Source organism: Lepisma saccharinum, chromosome 21 (assembly GCF_977018435.1).
Source record: "Lepisma saccharinum chromosome 21, izLepSacc3.1, whole genome shotgun sequence".
Classification (NCBI taxonomy): domain Eukaryota; kingdom Metazoa; phylum Arthropoda; class Insecta; order Zygentoma; family Lepismatidae; genus Lepisma; species Lepisma saccharinum.
In genome coordinates, this window is record NC_139249.1 from 1601738 (window position 1) to 1615875 (window position 14138).

The window sequence follows — 14138 nt, forward strand, 5'->3', positions numbered from 1 at the left end:
AGCTTTTGTTTTAACATGCTGTTACTAGTATGGTAGGTGGTGTTTGTATATTCTGATTGATAAACAATGTACTTGCATGGAATTAGATTTCTTATTATGAGACGATTTGCCAGGCACTTTCCTTCATTATTTACTATTTTTTTCTGGTGCGATTTAGAGCTGCATGTCTTCTTGTCCACATGTTATTATTATTATTATTATTTTGCATATTCACATAAGAATTTTCTTTCTTAACTCCATACACGCACACACAATGTGACCTGTACTACAAACTAAATAGTAGATACTTTTCATTTAATATTTAACAGGTTGAATCATTATTAGAATTATATAACAACAAAATTTCATATTTGATCATAATATCCTAAGCAGCCACGGTTGTGTAGTTGGTAGGGCATGTGACTGCCACGTACGTAGGAGACCCAGGTTCGATTCCTGGAGTGCGTGACCTAAAGTTGGAACTTTTCAACCTCGCCCATCCCTGCATAAATCAGCACGGGTTCATCCAGCCTCAAATAAATGGGTAAAGGTTATCAGAGTGTGGTGGTGATCACATCTCCTCCAAAATGACCGAGATCAAGAATGTGTGGGGCCCTCGCTACCTTCACATCCTCTAAATGTGCTTTCATGGCACAGTGCAATATGCATGGGGGATCTTTAGAATGCTATGGTAGGTAGTAAGGGTAAAGGAATTTCTAAATTCAAATATTTCACACGCATTTGAACAATAATATCATATTTTCATTGGTAGGTGAGCTAAATTCCCTTTTACTCCACCCAATGGACATTGAAATGTATTATCACTATTCATGAGCGACATAGATTTCTTGATATGTTGTTTTGGTGCTCGTTGTGATTAACCCCAGGCATAAAATAAGCAAACTGGGAATTGTAAATGACACTCAGTTTGAGCTAACAGAATAAGTTGGCCAGAATAACCTGAGGCACAAGATAATTCACAAATCCTTAATAATAATAATAATAATAATAATAATAATAATAAAAAAGCAGCTTGGAACCAAAGGTAATTTTAGTAGAACCCTCCAAATCAAGCGTATCAAAAAAAAAATAATGTTTAAACAAAAATAATTATTATATTAAATTAATTAAAGTAGTATTAATTAAAATATTCAAATGAATTAATATATTTTTAATACACGAATAGGTAAAAGCACGGTATGAGAATAGTGATGTATCAGCATGTATTCATTATCTAGCTTACGTGTAGTCAAGGTCAGCAAACTTTGTAAAAAAAATGCCCTGGCAAGGACATTAATGTCAAATAGACAAAGAATTGAATATTTATTGAATATAAAAAAGGATGTTAGAGTCTGTGGATGTACAGTAAAGTTCCTGGTGATATTTTTTGAATGTTGCATAAATCTTATTTGGTACTGTCATTCAAAGTAGTATGATTAATATAATCCTTGCCTTCCAATAAGTTTAACGGAAATAAATAACACTCGATTAAAGAACAGGTATATTTTCATTCCCTTGACACCCTCCCCCTCCTAAATATGTCCTTGAAGGCTAAATAGGTCAATATTGGGTCTGAATTTTCTTGCCTTGTAAGGGTAAAAATATGCATACGTACTCTCTCAAACTGTAACTGTAAAATAATTTGAACAATTTTTCTTTTTGTTAGATTGTACATGACTTATTCTTTTAATCATCCTTCAGAATATGAAAACTGACTGAAAGCACCATTACTTTCTGTGTACAGGAGTGCTAGGTTTGATTCTCTGTTGGGTAGTTTATATCTTCTGTCCTGTTTGACATAAGTTGAAAATATCAGCTTATGCTTTGGATTCATTTTGTTCTCTTTCTTAGCTGTATTAACAATTTTTAAAAATCTTATCTCTGAAGATGTGTAATTCTGTGTGGTTATGTGCATGTGCTATATGTCTTGTATACACATATATGCTCATATAGTGGATAACTTTTGATTTTTTTTTATGTTAAAGTCAAATGTTCTTTGCACATTATTTGTTTGCATTGTATATTCCACGTGTTTATATTGGTTAAGGAAGTGTAATCATGTTGAAATTCTTTGCAATTGTCCATTTTGCCACGTTAGTAAATGTGTGCATTATAACAATGATCAGGTTGTGTTCCTTTGTTGTGTACTTCAATTTTCTCAACGTTTCAATGCTGCACACACAACTACTTGCTCGACGAGTTACGAATGTGATATCCTAAGCATTGAGGAAATGAAATAAAATATAGCACTGAAGGAATTTACTATGATCTATATTTTGTTATTCATAATTGAGCATCAGCATCAAAAGTTACAAAAACATGTGCCATTATTATGTATATTTGCAATTTGAAATGATTTATAATATATTTTTGTGTTGTGTTAAATAACGAAATGTCCATTTTAGTTTTTCTTAAAGAAGACTTTTTTTGTGATCATGGTATGTATTAAATCAATATAAGACCTCTTCAAGAGTTTTGTTAGTACTGTAGATTTTTTATCAAGGATAAAGGTACCAGAGTTTTTTCTTAAGATCCTGTGCTGAACTGTAGGTCCTGCCCTAATTAGACTATGTATAAAGTGGACTTACACCAACATTCACCAAAGTTTTTATCTTTAGAATTTTGCACAGGATAATGGCACATATTTTGTAGACTGAAATGATAAAATTAAATGACAGGGTGTCTACTCAAGAAATTATACTTGTGGTCAAGAATTTTTACTCTCACATTGAATGATTGATTTAGTTTATTTTTCTTCACTTTTCTGCCCCTTTTGGCTAATCGCGAAGAAGAGGATGAATGCTGGTGAGATAAGATTGATGAAGGGACAGTCACAAATATACAGGAACGACAACATGAGCCCCACATAAGATTATACTAGCTGTTAGCCCAGATACCAGAGCCTTGCAAGTCTGCCAAATGCAGTCCAGAATGCATTAATAGATAAAGCAGCTTCAGTTAACTGGCCTTTTGGTGGGGGGTTTTCATCAAATAAATATTCATTTTCTTAATTGTTAATTTCCAACTTTACCTAAGTAGGGGTCGAATAAATAAAATTTAAGAAAAACAAAAACGTTCAAGAAAAAGTGAAGAATTTTGGATCTGTAATTTTGGTAGACACCCTGAAGAAGAATCATCATAACATTACGTGAATTTTTAATAGGTGTAATTATGGGCAACTACAAAGAACTTCTACTTCACAAATATATTTGCACGATCATTTCCAGTTTTCAAATCTATTATCGTATGTTTCTTTTGTTTCCTCTTTACAGGAATCGAGAGAGAGGTCATCATCATCTCCCATGGATCGAGTCGAGGTCATCAAACTGCCCGCTCACACAAGCACAACGGTAACCAATGGGACGGTTGGGAGTACAAACAGTTTGGCCTCGCTGAACATTCCAACATTCAGCCCCTTCTCCTCCGCGAGTTCGTCAGCAGCTGCAGCGGCCGATGATGCTCCTCTCAACTTGTCTCTGAAGCCTCAAACCATGTCGTCTTCATCCACCACGACCACCGCAAGCACTACTGCGACTCCTACCTCCACAGAGAGAACATGTAAGTGGATGTTTTTTTCTATAAAGTTTGCCTGTTTGAGAGAGAGAGAGATTAGTTTTTATCCTCATCATGTAAAAAGATGTTGCTGCAGTGTGTACTCTATGTGTAATAGTAAAATTAATTCCATTTAAAATTTGTGGTAAGGCATTGGAACGACTTCAGATGACCAGACCCCTCTCTGATTTTATTCATATTTGGCATACTCACTAATTGAGGCCTCCTAATCACGAATCTGAAGTTAAAAGTTGTCGGTAATGTCTAGAAATTGCAAAATAAGCTAAAATAAGGCGTTAGTCTTCAGAATGGAAACCGTCGATTTTCACAATTTTTTTTGTTTCACAAGCAAATACTGATACTACCACGACACCAAATTTTAACTATGTTTGCCTAACCTAACCGAAAGTAACCTAACCACATGCCAATGGTTCGTGGGGCTAACGCCAATGGTTCGCAATTATTTGCAATTTCTAGATCCTGATACTACCACGACACGAAATGTTAACTATGTTTGCCTAACCTAACCGAAACTAACCTAACCACACGTCAATGGTTCGTGGGGCTAGCGTCAATGGTTTGCAATTATTTTGCAATTTCTAGACGTTTCCGACAAATTTTATCTTCAGATTCGTGATTGCCAGGCCTCAATTAGTAACTATGTCAAATATGAAGAAAATCGGAGAGGGGTCCGGTCATCTCAAGTCATACCATGGCATTAAATATAAAGTGGTCACAAAGTGGGAGTACCCCTTTATTTTTGACACTACGATGGTTATGGACATGCACCTTATGGTTTAAGAGTCCAGAACATCCGTATGGAGTCCATAATTTTTGTAGCACAGTCGAATTCTACACCATGTTCTGGCAGATGTTTTTGCAAATGGGATCACATGCATGAAGGCATCTTCCACAGCTGGTCGTAACTCTTGCATCTTGTGATAGTGATACCTGTTAACTCTAACTCTTGTCATTTTGATGATGAACCCCCAGAGGAGAGGCCGGTCTAAGAGAGCTGGGTAATCCTCAGAACCTCTTCCAAACCACAGCCTGGGAAAGATCTTATTCAGGTAAAGGTTCACTTGCAACACAAAGTGTGCCAGAACATGGTGCAAAATTCGGCTGTGCTACGATTTGATTTGGTGTTTTAAGTCCACTTTGTGCACAGTAAGGCTAATCGGGACTGGACCTACAGTTTAAAGTGGGATCCGAACCACTATGTGCCTCCACCGGGAATTGAACCCGGGGCTGTACTACGAAAATGACTGTCTCCATGCCAATGTTCCGGACTCTTAAACCATCAGGTACGTGTCCATATTAGGCATTCAACCATAACCATCGTAGTGTCAAAAATAAAGGAGGTTACCCACTTTGTGAGCACTCTGTAGATTCTTTTGTTCATTCTATTCACTGCTTACTAGTGTATAACAATTGATTTGTGTAAAATTAGCATTTAACATCAACAAACTATTGTATTGGTATAGATAGTACTTTGGAGAAACATTGAATGGGCTGAACTGAGAGATTTGTTTTATAATGTTATGCAATAATATATACCGTAAGTAGGCTGAGGAATTGCTCTACAATGCCTTTTTCTTGGCCAGAAAATATAGGTTTTTACAATTAAAAACCATTTCAGGCAATTTCTGAAAGGAATACATGAATTTTGTGGTGGTGTTTTTGCATTTTAGTGAGAAGTGTCTTATTTCGAAGGTAACTGTTTTATGAGTATCTAATATGGAATAATGATGAAAAATCTGTCAATGTTGGTCACTTTTATTGCCTGTTTTGTACTCTTTTGCCTGCCTATTTTGAGGTTTTGATGCCTATCAATCCTCATCCTGGTTTTAAGCCCGTATCTTGCTTTACTTTCCTAATAACAATGTGACCATGGGCAGTGTAAATAATAATAGGGCACTGAAAAGTATTATGTTGGAGATGTTGCAAGTTATTATGAAATATTTTGGTAACACTCGGCGAGTTATTAAGTTGTTAGAATTCTTTAAGTAATGATGGAACTTTTTGTTTTCTTAAGAACAAAGTCTTTATTTCTAAATAAAATACAGGGTGGTCCAAACAAAACCACCCAAATGTTATTACTAGGGGGCGGATTTATATGCACTAAAAATTTTCAAAACAATCTATTTCAAGGTTCTGTACGCCTTACATGCAAATTAAATGTATCACTATCTCACTGAACACAATTATAGAAATGAAAGTGTGATAATTTGTGCTATTTAGGATCACCAAAAAATACTAATTTACAAATGTTTTTAGTTTTATATAACAAAATGATTATATTACATGCATTCCTTTGTATGGAGGCTCACTCTAAAAACTGCAATATTGCAATTATGATAATATACGTATCTTGTTGGAAACACTATGCTCTTTTCGTTGCATTAATCAATTTGTTATTATTTTACATTAGCATTTCAGTACACTTAGACATTCTTTATCGTTGTTTTTTTGTAGACTGCATTATACGTATATATGAATAAGTACACAATCCCACGGATGCTATCTCAGTATCTATAGGACTGCCCTCTTTCTCCTACCAATTACTTTAATAATAAAATTAGCACTTCTCAAATCACTACTACTTTCGTGAAAAAAATCACCCAAAACTCATATTTAATCCTCACCAGTATGTTGTTTGAATATTTAGTTGCAATCCATTGACAGACATAATCCCAAGAAGTTATTGTAATTTTGTTATGTATAATTTAAGAATAAAATACTCTCATAGTGCATATCTTCATTATCTGACCATCATTCCCTTAGTTTCTACGGTCTTGTTATTTTTACTGAAATAACAGAATGATCCTTCACTAGATTATACAGCAGCATTGTCCGCGAAAAAGTAACATAAGTTTAAAAAAATCACAGTGTCCAGGCCTACACAGGCAACAAATGCATTCTGTTACCAAAAATTAAAGCTCTGTTTGAGCATGGTAACATTGCATCTGTGCAAATTTCCATTCAAGCTACCAAAAACTACTCTAAATACCTGAAATGTATTACATGTTTAGAACATACTTGGCAATAAATAACTCTGCCGGCAGTGTAAATGCATCGTTGCCTTGTACCCACTGTTACTCCTCCTCTCCTTCGGCATTTATTGTCACTTCTGCAGCACACACACATACTCACAGATTTATCAAGATGTCACATTAACAGATAATCCTCAAATAACTCAACCCAGTGTTGTCCCTGGAATTTGCAGAAGTCACTCGCATCTCTGAAAGATGATTCGTTGGTTGAAAGGTTGGGTTTTCTATATTTTCTTAACCAAACCAGCTGCAACGCTAAGAGATGAGTTTGGAATGTCCTTGACCCAACTAGTGCCGAAGATAAGACGAAGTAGGCTCTTTTTTTTTAATGTTAACACAAAGAATGGGGAGAATGAAGCAGACAACCTTCAAACAAAGAAATACATTTTTCCCTGAAATTTTGGAATTTTGAGAGTTAGCCCCCCCCCCCCCCCCGCCAAATATATGCCAAATTTGTATAACTTTCATATAGTCTGAATCTCAGGTTCATTCCGCGTACAACGGTATATCACTCATCTCTCTAGGGCAATTAGCCTCTGATCTACACTCATTTCATTGAAACTCTGCATTTTGCTCTAAATCGGCTCGGGATCAAGGGGGTTACATGTGAAAATGGCCTTGGGACTCAAAAGGTTAAGTGTTGATTTCATGTTGATAGTAAAATATGTATGTAAATAAAATTTAATTAACCATGGTGTTCTTCCTTCCAGCTCGAAGAAAACCTGGGCCAAAACCACGACGAATAATTCAAACGTCAACCCCGACATCAAATTCAGCTCTCTCAATTTCTTCAATAATGAGTCCGACAGTTGGCAGCCCATCACCCCTAGGCAGTCCCTCTGTTGGTAGTTCCTCCCATGCAAGCTCACCCCTCACGGCCTCGTCACTTGCAACATCCCTAGCGACACCATCACTTGCAGCCTCATCGCTCTCGGTCTCTTCGCTGACGACCCCGTCGCTTGTGTCATCGTCATTACCAAGCTCCAGTATACCAGGCTCTTCATCGCTAGCACACCTGTTTGCATCACCCGACACATCGAAGCAAGGCAGTGACGATGGAGATTCACAGTCTAAGGTAATAATTTCCCATTTCAGCTATTTTCATAATTATTTGGTAGAGATGTTCAGAGCTTAATGCACAAGTCTTATAGCTCGGCTAGACCTTCGGCCAACACCAGCGAAGCTGTTTTTGAAATTTTCTCTGTTCGTGCAAAACTGCTATGATATTCCAAATTTTGAAAAAAATCATCTACTTAGAATTCTTTCCAGAGCATTCACATGAATCTATCTACTTGTGTTTTTCTTTCACTGTTGTCTATACCTTGTTTTTTACAACCTGCCACGTTTCCCTCACTGGCGATCGCTCGACAGTTTCTGTGCCAATGAGAAACGAGGAAAACAAGGAGCAAATGGAAGGCAGAAGAGAGACGCAGATGCTGTTGCCACGTTGTGGTCTAACTCCTATGTGTTTTTGTTTACATCTGCAAGGAGCTTGTTTTTATAAGCGTGGTGCTGATTAATGTGGTGTTAAATTTGTGCATTCCCAGGGTGTCTTATGCACAACCTGACCCCAACTTCACTCCGTCTACAGTGGCAAGGCCGCATGGTGTCTGCTAGAAATGCCAACGATCAGCAAGCGTGGGACATGTGACAGGATGTACCAAATGTGATTTAGATATTTGCAATGGTTTAAAGGCTTATGTAGCCATAATTCTATTGTGGATATTATGTAACTTAAATTATTCAAAATATATTGACACCATTTTCTGCTGTTGTGATAAATAGTGTTTTGAAGAGTTGTTGTTAAGCTGAGATGCCTTGTTATTTCTCATTGATTTGTAAATGATGGCATTTTAAAAATAATTATGTTTATTTGAGTGCCTTCTGCTTTGTTGAGCATGAAACTGAAATTATCTAGAAGAATACTTTGAAAGTGGTAATGAATGAAATATGGATGGAGTATACATATCATAAATTATATTAGAGAAAGATAATTACAATAAAAATTAGGGGTTAATACTGGATTAGGGCTGAACTCTCATACCCTTCAATGTTGATACCGATAATTCAGTAACAGTAGTGAGGTGTATTTGACAGCATTTTATCATTGTCCTCAACCCATATTTTATGTGGTTGGTTATGCAGTGATATTTTAATGTTCTGTTTATGTGAAAAGTTCCTATGTTGCCTAATGGTTATCACTCTAGCTAGTGGTGCATGTGGTTTCATGTTCGATTTCTGATAAGAATTTTGGTGTTGACCAGCATCACGAGGAGTGATCTATAGTCTGTTGGCTGTCCTCGACGATCAAAGGCCTGTTGACATGTAGTGTAGTTTTCTATTAATTCTTGATTGTAATAATATTTAATTTGCATCCATGGCAGAGTGATTAGTGTAGGGTACTACAAAGCCAACAATCTTTGATTCAAATCCTGGCTAAAGCATGTTGTTGTATTTCTTCATTCATCTAGGTATTTGATCATTCTGCCTTTAATTCTCGTTGCCGCAATTAATCCAAGTCAGCTTTGTGTCCTAGCATGTTCAGTGGATGATTTTCAATCTTGTCACTGAAGGTCATGGGTTCAAATCCCAGCCTGCGCAGGGGTGTTCTTAGTGAGTGTCCCTTCATCAATGCAGTTTGACATTATCCATTGTCTAGTGCTTTAAACTATACTTATTCTAACAATATGTTTCGAAAGAGCATCCCTTCAGGTGAACTAATTTCTTCTGCTGGTGGTGGTGTGAATCAAACTTAGACAGACCTGTGATTTTTGCAACAAATACAGCCCCCCCCCCCCTTCCTCAGAATAGTGTACTAATTTTTGCTCCATTTATGCTATTTGTAATTTTTGAGGAGATGGGAACCATTTGCGCTTTAATTCTACACTGGGATGAGTTATAGGGTTTTGGACCATTGGAGCCACCACCAGAAATTTCCCCTGAAGTCTAGAAAAGATGTGCTCTCTTGTAGTGTTAAAATAAGTATAGTTTAAAGCACTACACAATGGATAATGACCAATTACCATTGCATGCTAATGTAGAACCATTATCACTAACATTCAGAGAATGGCTCCTCATTGTCCCGATTAGCCAAAAGTGGCACAAACACAATGCTAAATAAAAATACAAATACAAACATGATTATCTGAGAGATGTAAAGTAATCAGAATACAAATGTATATATTTTGTATCCATATTGTTGTAGGTCACGATGTAATACAGTATTTTCAAATTGTCATGATCAATTTTGCTTTCACAATGTTTCTAAGAGCATTGGTATCAACTGAACTGGTATCAGCTCGGCCCTAATCAACAATGTAGAAGTATACAGTATAATTTTCCTTCGTTTGTAAGCAAGTATTGATTGTGTTGCCCCCCTTTGCTTCTTGGCCAGGACCTTCAGCAGAAACTGCTTAATAAGGTGGAAGAACCTGCCAAAGCACAGGAACAAGAGCCGGAGGTGGTCTTAAACCCCGTTCTGCCAAAAGTTCACCGAGTAAGTTCACAGATGCGCTGGAACGAAAAATATACTGTCATACTTTTACGTAGCTCTTTCTAAGTTCTGTGTGCCTCAAGAACACTGAGGTTTGGTTATCCACTCTAAAATCTACATACTTTCTTTGCCTCTTACATTGATCTACAATGTTTGTGTAATAATTCACTTGGCATTTATATTATGTATTTTTTATTTTGATTGCTTTACGTGCCCTTAGAATAGTGCAGCATGCTTTTTAATTATGGTTTCAACTTTTATGTCCTTTTTAGGCTGCTACAATTTCTTGTTTGAATGGTAGGACATTAATTATTTGCATGCAATGTAATTGTACACTATTCTTTGCCTAATTTGGCCTTTATCTTTTCTAACACTATGTTTTAGGAGAGCACACCTCTTGTCTCAGTGTTCTCACCTCTTTTTGCCAGTGATTCAAATTTAACACCTGACACACAAGAATTAGTCAGATGCAAACCATAATTGTTTTCATAAGGCATAACGTACACCACATGTCATAATTTCACTAAGTAACTGAAGTACAGTTTTGGCACGTACTTACTTTTTTTAGTTACTCTAGCGTTCACCACATGATGGTGGCTACTTCAGGAGTTAAGACAAGAATAGTGAAAGTTTAAAACATGGGAAGGTTAAAAAGGGTTAACGTTGAGGGTAAAAGGCAACGCAGAGTTTCCTGTCGCTGCAGTTACCAGCCAGAGATTTAGCAGGAACTCCCAAGGGACTTTTAAGGTACTTTTGACCCCAAAATGATTGCAAATTATTCCTTTTAATGGAATTGTAGTGGGGTGTGAGTGGGAGTGTTAGGGCGGGTTTGGATAAACATATCTGTATTGTAACAGGGTTTCTACCAATCATGAAAGTCAAGGAAAAGTAAGGAAATCAACACGTATGTCAAAACTTCAAGAAATTATACTTGTGGTCAAGAATTTTTTCTATCACAATGGTTGATTGTTTGATTGATTTAGTTTATTTTACTTCACTTTTCTCTGCCTTTTGGCTACTCGTGAAGATCAGGATGAATGGTGGTAAGATGTGATGTATGAAGGGAACATATATGTATGTATACAAACATATAGATACAACAACATGAGCCTGGCACCAGAGCCTCGCTAGTCTGCCAAATGCAGTCCAGGATGAACTACATGGAAGAGAACATTAATTATTACATGCATTAATACATAAAGCAAGTCTAATTCTCTTGTTAAAGTACAGCTTCAGTTTTAATCTGGCCTTTTGGTAGGGGTTTTTCGTTAAATAAAAAGAAAATATTTATTTTCGTAATTGCTAGTTACCTAAGAAGAAGTCTAATAAATAAAGGTAAAGAAAGAGGCCATGGAAAATTCAAGAATTCTGGATTTGTTATTTTGGTAGACACTCTGTATAACATTTTGTGTAAATGTATGCTACAGACAGAGAAAGATCTTGAGTAAATGTGTGTATTGTCTCTGAACAGGACGGTCGCCCCCGGAATCTTGGAAGAGGCATCTCAAAACCAAAGAAGAACACGGTCGCATCCCTCCTTGCCCAAAGTCGAGCACTGGGACTGAAGCCTACAGTTTCCACTCTGAATCACCAGGTGTCTCTCCTGAAATCAAATGTGCTGATGCAGCAGAGTGAGAAGAGGTCGGGGGAGAGGTCTTCGCCAGGCAGCGAAGGCAGTTACAGCAACGACATAAAGACTGACGATAACAACCTGAAGCCAAAGAAACACCTCGTGAGCTCAACGACGGAGGACGGGAAGTTGAAGATCCGGGCCGTGGAAGGCAGCAGTCTTCACTTCAGTGACGACAGCAGCATACCCGATATAAGCAGCGACAGTAACTCCGAAGGCCTGAGCGATTCTGAAATGTCCAGCGAGGAGCCCTTTAACGAAGTTTCATCCAGCGACAAGTCCAAGAAGAGGGAAGCCGAAGACGATGGTTCAGGTGAGTCGGGAAAAGCATGAGAACAGAGAGAGTCAGTTGCTGTGCCTGTATGTTGGTCCCTATACGTAAAAAGTGGTTATGCTAAACTTGAAGAACCACCTAGATAAATTTAATGTGCTATAGTTTTGTACAGTAGATTTCTAAATACTTGGCTTCTTTCCCAAAGCAAAAGCCATTGAAGTCGCCTGATTACATACAGTATAATTAAGGAATATATGAACCATTCATGTTTTTCAAGGAATATTTACAATTTTACATCAGATCAGTTACTGGTATCAGTAAAGATTACTAGGGTACTTTATTGGTGACAGTGAAAATTTCATATTTGTCTATCCCTAATCAGAATGTTTGTGTAGAGGGTAAACCTCTTTAATTGTTTGAAATTTCAATGTACTACACATCAAATATAACATCATTCCAATAATATGTTTTGAGAAAGATGTTTAGTGCATGAAATCATTTACCAATTTATGAATTTTAGCCTCTACAGAAATGTTTGTTATTAATAATATTAGTTTTATAATTATCACTACACAATTAATCTGCAAAGTATTAAGGTTATAGAATGTTGTATATTTTTATGACAAAATCTTTTGAAAAAAACATTGTGCGTTATGCGAAATATGACTAGTAGATTCGATATGTCAACATTTTATTTCAGTGTAGCCTTTTCGAAGTTGTTATTTTAGTTATGTTAGTGCAATTCTAATTATTTTGCAACACACTTGCCATTTTGTTCTTCAGTAGTCTACTGAAAACTGTACATTTCTCTTCTTAATACCAATCACGCTGCCTAAAAGCAAATATGTGCTATAATTTTACAATGGTTATTATGCTTTTTCAGGTCAAGTGAAAAGACGTAAAATCATGATTGATGAACGAGAACTGCGCATTCCCCTGGAACATGGTTGGAGGCGAGAGACTGTTATTCGAGGGTTGAGCAGAACTGGTGTGATCCGAGGAGAAGTCGGCTACTACTCGCCATGCGGAAGGCGTTTCAAACAATACCCTGATGTTGTAAGGGTAAGTCTCAAATGACATTGTAACATAAGTTATTTAAGCTGATGTATTTCACATTGCAGTATACTTGTATAGTCGTCCATATTTATTCCATAAGAGCATTTTTCTTAGATTTTATCACTGTATTTCAGATTTAAAGAGAGTTCAGAGGTGTCAGCAAACACTTGTCATGTTTATAACTTGGTTGAAGGATGCTATGTTCACCCTTGGACCGGTGAAGGATTGTTCCTTGCCATAAGTGTGAATTGTATTTGTTTTGTACTTCATTGTCAAACTTTACCCTTGAACTCTGAGACATTACATATGTGTCACATTTACGTACTGAGACATTACATATGTGTCACATTTACGTAAGGTCGCTAATGCGTGACATAGTCACATTTGTTTTTTTCAACTTTTGGAACATACTGTGACTGCAATGCTCAGGGATACATGTTTTCAGTATGAGCCTTGAGGCATCGTATTAGTGATTAGTAAAGTTGATACTGAATATAATTGGGGGGATTTCCCCTCCAAAAATAAGCATGGCTTGTACATTAGAAATTTTCTTTCTCCAGAAGTATCGGCAGCAACTGTTTAAAATCTTCACATCCTGGTGTTACCTATGTGGGAGCTGGACAAGGTTCAAATTTTGTTAAAAATTGTTAAACGCTGTACAAAAACAAAAACACACTTTCCTATCATGATCAAATTGGCTTATTAGTTTGTATTTTCTCTGTAGTGAATAGTCTGTGTAGAATACTCTTGAAAAGAAATGTCGTGTACATCACGTTGTGGTCGGTTGCATTGGACACTAATAAAGTGTTAATTAACCATTAGCACATGTTGTTACTTATTTAAAAACCAACTTCTAAAACTTCTGCGCTGAGGTTCAACAAAAATTAAAATTCGTACATATTTTTTTTTACTTTCATATTCTTCATCTACTATAGCTCTTTTCAGTTCTTACGTCGTGCGCTCTAGAAGCTGGCAGGGGAAGTGGGGAGCGGGGAACATGTCGCTGACCAACCAGAGAACAGACCACCTAGCGGTGGAGCCGAGAGTTACGCAGTTGCGGGAGGAAGCTGCAGCGCTAACTTCGTTCTTCACGTTGCTGTG

The 14138-nt window shown here is 36.9% G+C and overlaps 1 protein-coding gene across 7 annotated transcripts in view; it reads left to right on the forward strand.

Moving 5' to 3' along the window:
- Window positions 1-14138, forward strand: part of LOC146004333 (bromodomain adjacent to zinc finger domain protein 2B-like) — a 164181-nt gene that overhangs the window by 82005 nt on the left and 68038 nt on the right. For 6 of the 7 annotated variants that reach the window (XM_083143110.1, XM_083143112.1, XM_083143115.1 and 3 more), the window contains 4 exons: window positions 3250-3537; window positions 7295-7659; window positions 11549-12020; window positions 12865-13043. In XM_083143110.1, the coding sequence (XP_082999236.1) occupies window positions 3250-3537; window positions 7295-7659; window positions 11549-12020; window positions 12865-13043 (1304 nt within the window). The remainder of the gene's footprint in view (window positions 1-3249; window positions 3538-7294; window positions 7660-11548; window positions 12021-12864; window positions 13044-14138) is intronic. The other variant, XM_083143111.1, reaches the window with a different exon arrangement.